Below are 12,208 nucleotides of genomic sequence, written 5' to 3' on the forward strand. Positions count from 1 at the left end.
TTATGAAGAATATGAAAATACTAATATGTTCTACTTTTGGTAATATTTCTCAATGTATATATTTAGGGCATGTCTATTTTTTGCATTTAGATTCTTTGGGTACAATGTTAAATGAGTTGTATATATGTAAAACTGATAAATTATTCGTGTGGGGAAAATCTTCCTGTTGATCAATTTCGCCTGGTTTTGACCGACGATGATAGGTTAAAATAAACAAAGCTTAATCGAATACCACACCTAGCATCAATTTCTTTATAATCATTTCAGCTGTAGGACCTAGACTACTGAACATAGGCCTTCATCCATGGAATTCAATTGGACTGGTTGGAAGGGGCCTGCGTCTGGCTTCTTCCGTCGTGTGCCCACGTGCAACGCTATTTGATTTAGATTGAAGACCACCTACCGATAAGTGCAGCATAGGACGTCCGTAAGTCGACGAAAAAAAGCACAAATGCTTAAAAAATGATTTATTTATGTTTTCATATTAATATGTCAAGGTACTTGTAAACAAACATGGATCTATACATAAATAGTGATAACTAATTGTTATTTTAATTTAAAATTATTTTAAAAGGTTCGTTATCCGTTAAGCTCTAGCTGCATACATTATAACAACAATTTTGCAAATACCGTGAAACATACCTATGCCGCACGGTATATGACACGAGTTTTTTTATTTAACTCAGGATTTACTAGCATTTCACGGAAATTTTTGTTTTCCGCAGTACCAATGATAAAATATCATTAAAAAGCTTTAAAAACACCGATTACACAAATAAATTTATGTTAGGATTTTTATATGAATAATGAATTTTTACAAAAATGGAAAACTACACAATCTATTTCAATAATGACATAAGAAATTATTAAATAGTTTTACCGCTGTCAATAAATATTCAGAGTGTAATAAAGAATACTATAACAAAATTATTTTTAAAAGGAACAGTACAAAAAAAGGTTTTTTTTAAAAAACAATTAATTTTTTTAATAATTTATTTATTAATATTACAGTTATTAACTACCCATGATTATTTATAATGGATAAGAGATACTTTGCGACATAAAATTGTAAAATTTTGCTTACATGATAAATGATTACGTCTTATTTTTCATATGTACTCGCGAATTTTGAGACTATTATCAGTACATAATCGTATTGAGTAATTGTTCTATTCTAAATGTACACGACATTATCAATAGTTATCTAAATATTTATACTTAAATTTAAACCGTGAGTATTATAATTTACGCAATATTGAGTAACCATTTCACAAAATTGTGTAGAACAACACTTCCTAAATACCTATTGTACATTACCGAATCGAAAGACTAGAACATAGGTTTATTAAATTAATTCGTAGTAATGATGTACTAACTTAAATTAAAATAGGAAATGAAATAACACATATTTACACAACTTTTGATACGTGCAATACGCTAATAAGCTAGTTACGCGGAACATTTCTCTATTTATATATAAATTCGAGTAGCATCGTAATCGTTTCGTCTACACATTGATTATTCACCGAACGATAATCGGACAGATACGTGTACGCCTGCACTCTGCACTATAACCATTATCTACAGTTCTCTAGAGACAAATCGTAGCGAGATTGCAACAATCAACCCACGTTCACATTTTATTGCAAGGTCCTACTATCACATGCATGAAGTATGCGGCTTGCTATTTACTTCTCCCTGCTCTCCACCTCCCGCTGTTATTTCTTCCGTCTTACCTGCGGCAATAAAAGATTAAGTGAGAAATATTAAATCTTATTTATTAACACCATAAATTAAAGCGTGACGATTCTTAAACACATCCCATAATAGTTCGCACCTTTCAAATCACTTAGGATCCGTGTTAAAATTATTCCTCATCATTTCAGCCATAGAACGTCCACGGCTGGAGATGGATCTCCAACATGGCTGGTTGAAAGCGGCTTGCATCCAGCGTTTGCCGACGACTTTAACAGTGGACACTTTAAATTATTAAGGTGTCTAAAAGTGTTGTGCTAAAATTGCTTAAAACGTAATTTTTTCTAAATGCCATTATTTGTAATGCATTTCAAATCTATATTATTATATCATCACGAGAAAGAAATCGTAGAATCTTATGTTTATTATGACAATTAGTCGCAACTCGTTCTCAAAGAGAAAATGAAAAGATTCCTGGATTTTTTTGTAGTAAGCTTAATTGACTTTCCGGTGTGTAAAAACATGAAAGTGTTACGAAAAATATTTTAGTAAAATTAAAACAATGTTATTAATTTATAAGGAAAAAAATTTCAAAATTAAAAGAATAATTATTGTAATATCGTATATAAATGATAATATAGTAAATATCTAATATATAGCTCATTTGTCAATCATCCCAAGTATACGGGTATATCTATTGGAATACGACAGGCCAGTCACTTTTGGCAGTACAATATTTGCATGGGCAGATGGTAAACAAATTATTAATTTTATTATATGGTAATCAGAATATTCAAAATGTTTTTTTCTATGCAATAATTTCTTAAGCTATTTAAGCTATTTTGGAAAGGATGTGATATAGGTTAATTCACAGTAAATGAGCTATTCACTGCTTTAAAGTTTCATATTTTTGTCAATAAAACTTTTAAATATATGTATATTATTACATTACATTGCTTCATAGTTCGGTTTAATATGAGATAGTTTAATGTCATATTCACCAGCGGCAGTTGTTGTAAGGTATTTTAAAATACGATAGTACAACACAAGAGTGTAATAAATTATAAAATAATATGATAGTTGGGCTAGTAAATTTTAGTACTTTCATAAGAAAATTGTTTGTGTTTTACAAGTGTAAACCATCGTGATTTTACGAGATCTTTAATGGACACGTGAGTGTTTGATGCATACAAAATTTAGGTCTACGGCGTGTGTTTAAACTTATGTCAATAAAGGTGCGATATAAACGTCGCGTGCACTTATGCCTATTTTAATTTTAATACCTATTTGTGTTAGTGTGGCCAGTATTTTTGAATGTTAGTTTTAAGTTTAAAATATCGTAGTTAAGATTTTAACTAGGGCATTTCGAATATGGTAATCAAATGCAATTTCTACCTGTAAATGATTAATGATAATCGCGTCGGTTCATTTTACTTTCCGTGTTTGTAAAAATAAATATTTTTCTATTAAATATTAGGGTAATAATTAAAATAATGTAATTATTTACTTGAATATTACGGTATTGTTGGTCGAAACACTAATTTTATTTATACATTTAAATTTGACCAGTTGACTGATAATAAAAATATACGAAATATCTTCTTGTTTAACACGCTTTGTGTATTATTATGAATTAAATAAAAATGAATGATCAATTGTTTTGTTAAGTTTTTTTTTGAAACAATTGACAAATTTGACATTTCTTTGCCTTTCTTCTTTGTTGTGGTTCTTGTAGAGGAAAGATAGCGAAAAAAATTAAATATATCATATAATATCATTTTCCTATACCTGCTGTCAAACATTTGTCTTCAATCAAAACTGAAAAATGTAAGGATGTGTAAACCTATATAAAACTCAGTGTATTTTAGAGCATTACAATGAAAATATTGTTATATCTCTTTTTATAAGTAATCATTGTTTATTTTTAAGACAATAAGTCAATTAATAAAGCGATGACTTCGAAACAAATCTTTTTTATTTTTGTGTTTCTATAGTATTGCGACATGGGCAATATGTTTCACATAACAGTCTTGGAGTAGCTAATTCTGTTAAATAAAATATCATTTAAACAGGCCGCAACGTTAGCCAACTGCGTTTACACTTAACATTCGAACTTGCATTTTACAATGCGAGATTGCAAAAAAATATACAAAAGACTTTTTTTTTCATTACACATTACCAACATTTGGTCACCAGATGGTCATCGCAGTGATTTGACAGATATATGCCAGAAATAAAATCTTAACTGCATAGGTATTTAACACACGCATTGGTGCAATAAAGAATATTGCTTTTGGGATACTTTATGAATAATTACTTTATGATAACGTGCCGGTTATTTTTAAATCTTTACGGTTATCATTTGCTGGAGAAATTTAAATAATTTGCTGTTGTGCTATATTATTAGCATAAAATAATCTCATATGTTTTACACAATTGTATTTAATGATTATGAATCACACTAACAAATCCTGTCGTTTATTTGAAGTCTTCATACTTACTACTAGTACGTTAGTGGCTATTAATTTTCAATTCGAGTAAGTTATCCAAGTAAATATGTATAGACGATCTTTGGATAATTTATCGAACCCGTATTAAAACAATGGTCTTTGCTTCCGTAGTCGGTCGGATTGCGCTAGAGTCGGTCGGCTAACGCACACCACCTCACGCACGCACACCCTGGCAACGGCAGCTCATTGTTACAGTAAGCTGTGAACACATGTTGAGTTTCGACATACCTATAGGTGTGAACGGAGCGGGAGGCGGCAGGGTCGGCCGCCGATCTGTAAACAGTGGTTATCGACGCGCCGGCACTTGCCTCCGCGGCATCTCCGGCTACTGCGCTATATTTATCCGACCTGGAACTGACGCGCGCGGCTAAATCCGTTCGGCGCCGTATGATGCCGGCCTCCTGCAACCACAACCACGTCACGAGGTGCCCCGGCGACCACCCCTCGCCCGGGGTTGAACGCGCGCAGCACGCACAGCTAAATTCGCCAACGCCGACACTAAATTAATTATAAATTTCGCAGTGCGCTAGCATAGAGAAAGTAAATAGACTCACCTGAGGGTAAAGTCTCAGTAGGACTTGTGTGCGGGGGCAGGCGCCGCCGCTACGCATGCCTGGTGATGGTAGTAGGAGGGAGCCGGCGTGCGGTAATGGTGATGGGGTGGCGGGGAGCCGCGGTATACGTCAGCAGTGGGCGAGCCGCCGCGGAAGCCCGCTAGCTGACAGCTCGGCGGCTCGAATAGGTCCCGGAAAGCGGGCGGCAGTTGTTCAGCTGGCGGTTCGGGTGCCGCGTACCAGCCCGATGTGGCGGCGCGGAACTCTTCTGCCGCCAAGGAGTAGGGCTGGGGGGAGCAGTAGACAGCTGAGGGCGGCAGCCGCGGCTCACTAAACTCGTCCATCGCGTCCGACGGTTTGTCGTAGCGCGCGCATTCCGCGCCCGGTTCTCGTTTCGGCCGGCACTCGAAGATGCGAGGTTTAACGTCGGGTTTGACGTCGCGCGGTTGTCCGAGCGTGTCGGCTGCACCGAGCGCCTCCTGTGCTGCAAACGCCTCTTGCGCCTGCTGTAACTGCTGCTGTCGCTTCAGCGCCTCCTCCTTCTCTTTCAAAGCGTCTTTTTTCTTAAAACGGCGCCGGCGCCGCAGATATGAGCCGTTATCGAACATGTTATAGGAGTCTGGATCTAAGGTCCAGTAACTACCTTTTCCAGGTTTTTTATCATCTCGCGCCACCTTCACGAAGCACTCGTTGAGACTTAGGTTATGTCTGATAGAATTTTGCCAGCCCTGTTTGTTCTCCCTGTAGTAAGGAAATCGTTCCATTATGAACTGGTATATACCATTGAGGGTGATGCGGCGGTCGGGAGCATTTTGAATGGCCATAGCTATAAGGGCAATGTAGGAGTAGGGCGGTTTGACCATGTCTTTGGGCGTGCCGACGTGTTGTTGGTGCGGATGAAGGTACGGGGCACCATATCCGTATCTGTACTGTTCATAGGCGTAGGGGGTGACTCCAGCCGAGTAGCCGCCGGCGGCGCCTCCGCGGTACGCATACGGGCTCTGTTCACCAAATAGCGCGTGCATCGTGCCGGGACACGTTCACTGCCGCGACATGATCCAACCGCGTTCGCGGCACCCTCCACGCGATGCTCTCACGGCAACAAAACGACGACTGACTGATTTTGTTTAGATTCACAACAAGGCCCGTTTACATAGCGGACGCTAAACGAGAGGCGAATGAGCGGGGTCGTATGCGACGTCGCCGGATATTCAGTGACGTATCTGCTCCGCCCTCTTACGCAGAGCTTCCATCTCGCTTTTACATTTAGATCGAGTCTATTTCTGTCCTGCTTGTAAAGCTTGAGCGTAGAGCAACGGGACTGGGCACGCCCATTGGTCGCCCACAGGCGGCGCCCAACCGACTCCACATCGCTTTCCGCTATAAACCCTCCCCAAGCCCTTTTACAATACCCTTTGTATCGCTCAACCGTTAATTTTCCATTGTGCCACAAAGAGAAGTACTTGATAAAAAATCCCATTTGATACAAAACATTATTAAAGCTTTCAATAATCTTCTGTAGAAGCAGTTTCATAATAAACTTACTGCAAGGCTATACGGTTAAATTAGGCACTACTATACGTAATAAACATAAAATTTATTTCTTTGAAGACAGTAATTAGTAAGTTTTGAATTTTAAAAGAACTTTAACTATTTTGTACATTTTGTATTTAAAACTAACCACAATAGACAGGAAAATTCTTAAAGAAGTGCTTATATTATTAATAATATAAGTTTAGTGTGAAGTGATATGGTTCCTGACACCGACTCATGTGCACTTATCGCTATGATGTCTGAGATATTTCATCTTATTAGTTTAGTAATATGACACTTAATAAATAATTTAAAACATTGTATACTCTCTTCGCGATAAAATTCAAATCTTATATACAAGGTGATCGGTTATAGATGAGAAGGTGCGAGAGACGGCACCGGCAAGTGTTCGGGCAACTCCTTGCCAATGGTTCACGATGCGAGTAAAGTTATAAAGCGAATATTAAAGCGAATCTAATTAAGAAATTAGGTCAAACATGTGAAAAATGGTTATACACGTAAAAGATTTAAAGGGTGAAAGTATAATTCATTTGCAGTCAGTTACTGTAAGGTATAGAAATTTAGAAAAGAAAAATAGAAATTAGAAATAGTAAATAATGTGTTGATAGTGAGAAAAAGCGTTTTAAAAATTCGAATTCATTTATATTAAAATTAACTATTGCTTACTATTGGTTCCAGCGAACTTTGTACTGCTAGAAGTTTTTGATTTCCAACATTTTTACAGCAACGGATTAGTGACACTGCCTTAAAAGTTGCAATTTAATATTAAAATTAAATTAAGATAAACAATTTCTAAACATATCTTGAATATATCTTTAAAATACTAAAGAATATATTAGTTTTACATTTTAAAAATGTAACAGTCCTACTAAATAACATATTTAATATTATAATTTGAATATTAATGTTAAGAAATTATGTAATCAATTTTATTGTTATTTATCAAAATAAACTTTAAATCAAAACGAAGAATATTAGAATTTCAAATATACTACATTTTACAGTTTAAAAGATATAGATACGCATTTTTGAAACTGATTTCGTACTATTTTGACGAACTCTGTGAAGGGTGTCCACACGTAAAGTGGACAAATGAATTTGTAAAAAACATCAGAAGATGCTAGCCTGCTTCCATTTTGGATCTGGCATTTTGGATGAAAGCGTTTTACCCTAACCCAACTTGCAACTACGTGATGGACGAGACTTTGACATGTGCGGGCCGACCAGGGCCGTTTCTAAGGTTTTAAGCTGGGTGAAGCAATATTTTTAGATAAACTTAATAATTGAATCGAATATATCGAATCGAAATGATCGAATATATTGCCGTGTTATTATAAAAAAAATTGTAAAATACGCAAAAAATCAAAATTCCGAAACAAAGAACAGAGTAATAAAATTTTCGTTTAGAATAATTCAGTAGTTATATACTTGACAAGCGATGCAACATAAGGAATATCTTAACATACGACGAAGGAGCGTGAACTTTGAAAAGTATGGCGCTAATACGCCATTCGTGTGGCGGTCGCCGAAATTTTTCTTTCCGGACAGTCGTCCGGCGTGCCCGCCCTTTTATCCAGCGCTAATGCCCACATCAGTTTAACATGCGCGTTAGTTGACTCCAACAAAGTATGCCAGTAAGGCCAGAAGATGGCATGTACTTGGGGAATTTCTGTACTTGTCACGCTGGCCTCTGGTTGATGGATTCGACATTTTGTGTAATCTAGGTCGTCGCGCTCATTGGTGTCAAGAGGCCTATAAATTATGTTCAAATAAATCCCGGACTATTATTTTTAACTAGAGAGAAGGAGACCCTTACGAGATATGTGCGGAAGTGGTTTGGTATCATATGGTTCAAAGACGATTAAAATTGTTGTATTCAGTCGGCGCAAGTTCGATTCAGTTTACGCCAGCTGTAATGCTAACGAAATCAATGTAGTACCAGGCCTTAGGAAAGCGTGTTGGCCACCGATGAATAAATAATAAGGGCACCGCCGCCAACGCTTCTTGTCGTCCCGCCGAACGCATACAGCGCCTCAATAACAGTGGTTTTGTTAGCACAATAATGGACATAAGGTCACTTCTCCCTTTTCGTTTATATAGAGGTGTTTAAAGTACGATGCATATTCTATATGAGAAATATTTAGAAGATTGAAGTGAAAAAAAATTACGGCTACCTTTTTATGACTGATTTGGATTCATACGAAAAACCTGATACAATCAGCAAACAAATAGTGCTGTAGAGAGAATCTGCGGACAGCGTAAAGGATTGCTCATATTTTTCTTAGTTGGAAAAACTGTTGCGAGAATATACATTGCTAACTTTTAACATTTACTTCGAGGATAGTTAATAACGGAATATACACCGTGGCTTTGCCAGTGCAGACCCTCACACATAAGTATCTGATATATGGTGGTTATTATGGATATACTTTAAAAGCTAATTACGGAGAATCGCTTCTAGAATGTTGCACTATAATTGATTATTAATCAAATGTTATTAATTTTTTTATCGTCAACATCATTTCCGCCATGGGGATGTGCGGAAGGTAAATGACATCTGATGTCCCTTCGTGAAACAATTACTTGAATGCCACCCAAGTTGTTTAAAATTCTAAGCCCATGTTTAGAACACACATACCTCAACGGTCCTGCCGGCGTCAAATTTGCGCGCGGGTAACCGATCCAGGCAGGGTCGCCATGTGAGGACGGTAGATCAGATAAACAAAACGATTGCGATACTAAGTATAAATTGCGCCCTTTACTGTTATTCGAGTGATTAAATACAAAATAACAAAAGTTTCGTAGACTGCATTATGTAGTTGGGGTACCACAGGGAAATGTCCTATAAATTCCAAATAATATATGGTACACCCTAGTCAAAAATAAATGGTTTCAGAAATAATAAATAACGTAATAATATTGTAAGAAAAAACGTTACCAAAATTAAATATATTTCCATAATTAAACATTTAAAAATTAATTATTGATAACTATCTTCGTATTCCATTTCAGACTGTTACGGAGATGATTGGAAATAGGCTTAAAACTTTATAGCTTTTAGCTGACAAATGTACTATACATTCACTTTTCTACAGCTTTTAAATCTAAATGAAAAGTTTAAAAATTCTTTTTAAATTTTAAGGATAAATTAAGTTTTTTTGAACTATTATTAGCCATATTAATAAACTTTTCTATTTGTAGACAGTAGGATAACTTTTATTTGTGTCAACGGAACTAGGCTAATCCTGTAATAAGATAAGATTCGTTCGTGCAGTCCCTGTGTAGTCATTTTTTGTCTGCCGCTTTACATATTTTGCTTCACACGTTGCTTATGTCAACACACCAACGACTTCCGAACTTAAGTAATTAGTTTGATAGACGGCACAATGTCAATAAGGTGGCACATTTAAATAGGTTTGTATAGTTTTTGAACGGAAGTCAAAGTTATATTATTAAAAACTTAAAAAAATATTAAATAAAGCCGTAATCAGATATTTTTATATAGTCAAACTCAAACAATTTTTTTTATAATATGTATTTGTATATTGATTAACATCGTATGTTTAAAGGATGAAATATGTTTATTGTGAAAAAGAGTAATAAAAAGGCATTTGTAATATAAAGGTATTTGCATGCAAAACCTACAACATTCATGTAATTATTTTAATTATAAGATTTTATTACAAAATTGACACGGCAATGCGGCAAAACGTAAATTTTTGGTAAACGTCTGTAACTTTTTTGCCTCTTTAAAATTTTGCTGTTTTTGTCGTATGTTTCAGTAAGCTGCATTATATTATATTTTAGCTGAATTTAATGAACGCTGCTTGAACCCAATGGCGACTGGAATTTTGTAAAATCAAAAATATATGTATAATTCTACGCCTTATGGCTTCTGAGATATCATGATAAGGGTGAACCTGAACGCCGGCTATCCCGCATTCGGAGGACTTCTGTTGGACTCCGAATGCCGGTTGGGTAAAAACATTAGTGAGGACAGCATCGCCTCATTAATTAACAATGATCAGGACAGGCCGTCGTTCCTCAAATGCTGCAGGACAATAGTTGAGGAAATATTTAATAAAAAAACAAAAACGATACACAAAACATGTCAGGTAAGTAAGTAAATAAAAGTAATAAAAACAAGAAATAAATAAAAAAGGAAATAAAATGTGAATCACAAACAATATAGTGAGATATAGATAAAACAGAAGTAATTTTAATTTAATAAAAGGTGATAATCTGTATTAAAAAAGTATAAGAAATAAGAATACAAAATAGTGTAGCATAAAAATAAAAATAAAAGCGACAAAATGTGATAATTACCTAAACCTGTTATATTTGAGGAACTAGGTGAAGTAAGAGAGGCGATGCATGAAATGAAATTTATATGTAGAGGAATGCTAGAGAATCAAAGAATGAAAGAAGAGTAACGATAGATCGTGCAATAATCGACCGCCGTCAGGATTTCTTAGGACGACCACGTTTTCGCTCTCCTTGGGGATGGATTCCAGACTAGGTATATGTTGGGTGTTTCTTCGGAACGTGAGGCATTACCAGTACTATTTCATGTTTAATCTGCTGGTTCATCGGAGTTTCAATAAAGTGACTTTGTCGAGAAATGTACTTGACGCATCATGTTAGATTGGAATATTCTGAGTATAACTCTCCGAGTCAACTTTTGTGATTACCGGAACTGCGCGAAGGTTCTCCAGTTTCCGATATGTCGCTTCCTAGGTACGTAAAGTTGTGTACGTTCTCCACAATCCCTATGCCGATGAGGATTGCCAAATGTTGTGCAGCATGATGCATGATGTTGCCCAGCACATCATCTCTGGGTCATCCGTGTGTTTATTTTCAAAACAGGCTTCGCCTCCTAACTAAAGTCTTCTAGTTTGGCTTGAATATCGAAAGCGTGTGGCTTAGCCAGCATAGGTCAACAGCACAGTCCAAATCCTGCAGGATGTTGAAAAGTCTCCACTCTATTCCGCGGCGCTTATCGCCCATTGTGTTGTGCACGGTACTCATGAAGAAAAAGAGATCAGACATGAGAAGACGCCCCTGTCGCACGCTAACACGTAATCCTAGATCCTCCGAGATAAGGAACTTGTGTTTTACCTTCAAAGACCCCGTCCTTATAAATTGCGCTAATTGCACCAATCTCACGCAGTCTGTCCCAGGTACAAATCCACATCAGCATGTCTAGGGCTTTTCGGAGTCCAGAAAGGTGAAATAAACTTCCCTCTGCCATTGTGAAGTCTGTTCTTCCGCAGAGTGTTGATCTGGTCAGTACGAGGTCGATTGGTTCGAAATGCAGCCTATTCCTCACGAAAAGATGCTCAACGGCTCTCGATAACCTCAATACAAGACGATCTTACAGAGCGTTTTGGATGACCGTAAGCAAAGGAATGTTTTTCCAATTGCTGCTCTCGCTGTGATCCCCCCTATTTTGCCATGGTGATAAGAAGGTTTTTATTCCAGTCATCTGGTAGCTCTTTGGCTATGATCTCCAGAAGTGGCGATAGCGTGCTTACAGGGCCAGAGTGGTCGGCTTCTAATATTTAGGCTACGACAATGTCGGCTCCTGGCACCCTGCCATTTTTGAGACTACAGCGGTAGAAGTCAAATGGTTTTACATTAACAAGGCAATGATACTCTTCCAGTAAATTAAATATCAATAGTGAATAATGTAATATTTTGATATAGTTTAGCGCTTTTACCATCTTCTTACAAAACTCTTTGTAATGTTTGACTCTTTTTAGTGTTTTTATTTGGTTTATTCAAAGTGGAGCGTTATCATGGGCAAAAGCTAATAATGTCTGCTTTAACAAGCTTTTTCCATTTATAATAATGGAAACTGTATATTATAATAAAAACTATTATTTCAGTGTCTAC

At 36.4% G+C, this 12,208-nt stretch overlaps 1 protein-coding gene across 2 annotated transcripts; it reads right to left on the reverse strand.

Moving 5' to 3' along the window:
* Positions 1 to 1,053: 1,053 nt before the first annotated feature.
* LOC137919088 (fork head domain-containing protein crocodile-like) lies at positions 1,054 to 6,110 on the reverse strand. Of its 2 annotated transcripts, XR_011106717.1 has the most exons (3): positions 4,760 to 6,110; positions 4,434 to 4,606; positions 1,054 to 1,736 (listed from the first exon to the last, which is right to left on the reverse strand). XR_011106717.1 is itself a non-coding variant. In XM_068762049.1 (2 exons), exon 1 carries the CDS (start codon positions 5,782 to 5,784, stop codon positions 4,774 to 4,776), a length of 1,011 nt encoding a protein of 336 aa, XP_068618150.1. In that variant the 5' UTR covers positions 5,785 to 6,110; the 3' UTR covers positions 1,054 to 1,736; positions 4,760 to 4,773. The 2 variants fall into 2 exon arrangements, 1 of the variants encoding a protein (XP_068618150.1); XM_068762049.1 differs by lacking the exon at positions 4,434 to 4,606.
* Positions 6,111 to 12,208: the final 6,098 nt, after the last annotated feature.

This window comes from Battus philenor, unplaced genomic scaffold (assembly GCF_028537555.1).
Source record: "Battus philenor isolate CCGP_79_NKW_IND1 unplaced genomic scaffold, ilBatPhil1.0.hap1 SCAF_1, whole genome shotgun sequence".
Classification (NCBI taxonomy): Eukaryota; Metazoa; Arthropoda; class Insecta; order Lepidoptera; family Papilionidae; genus Battus; species Battus philenor.

Excerpts from the sequence above, each read along its gene's own strand:
- LOC137919088 (XM_068762049.1), bottom strand. The coding sequence starts at position 5,784 with ATGCACGCGCTATTTGGTGAACAGAGCCCGTATGCGTACCGCGGAGGC.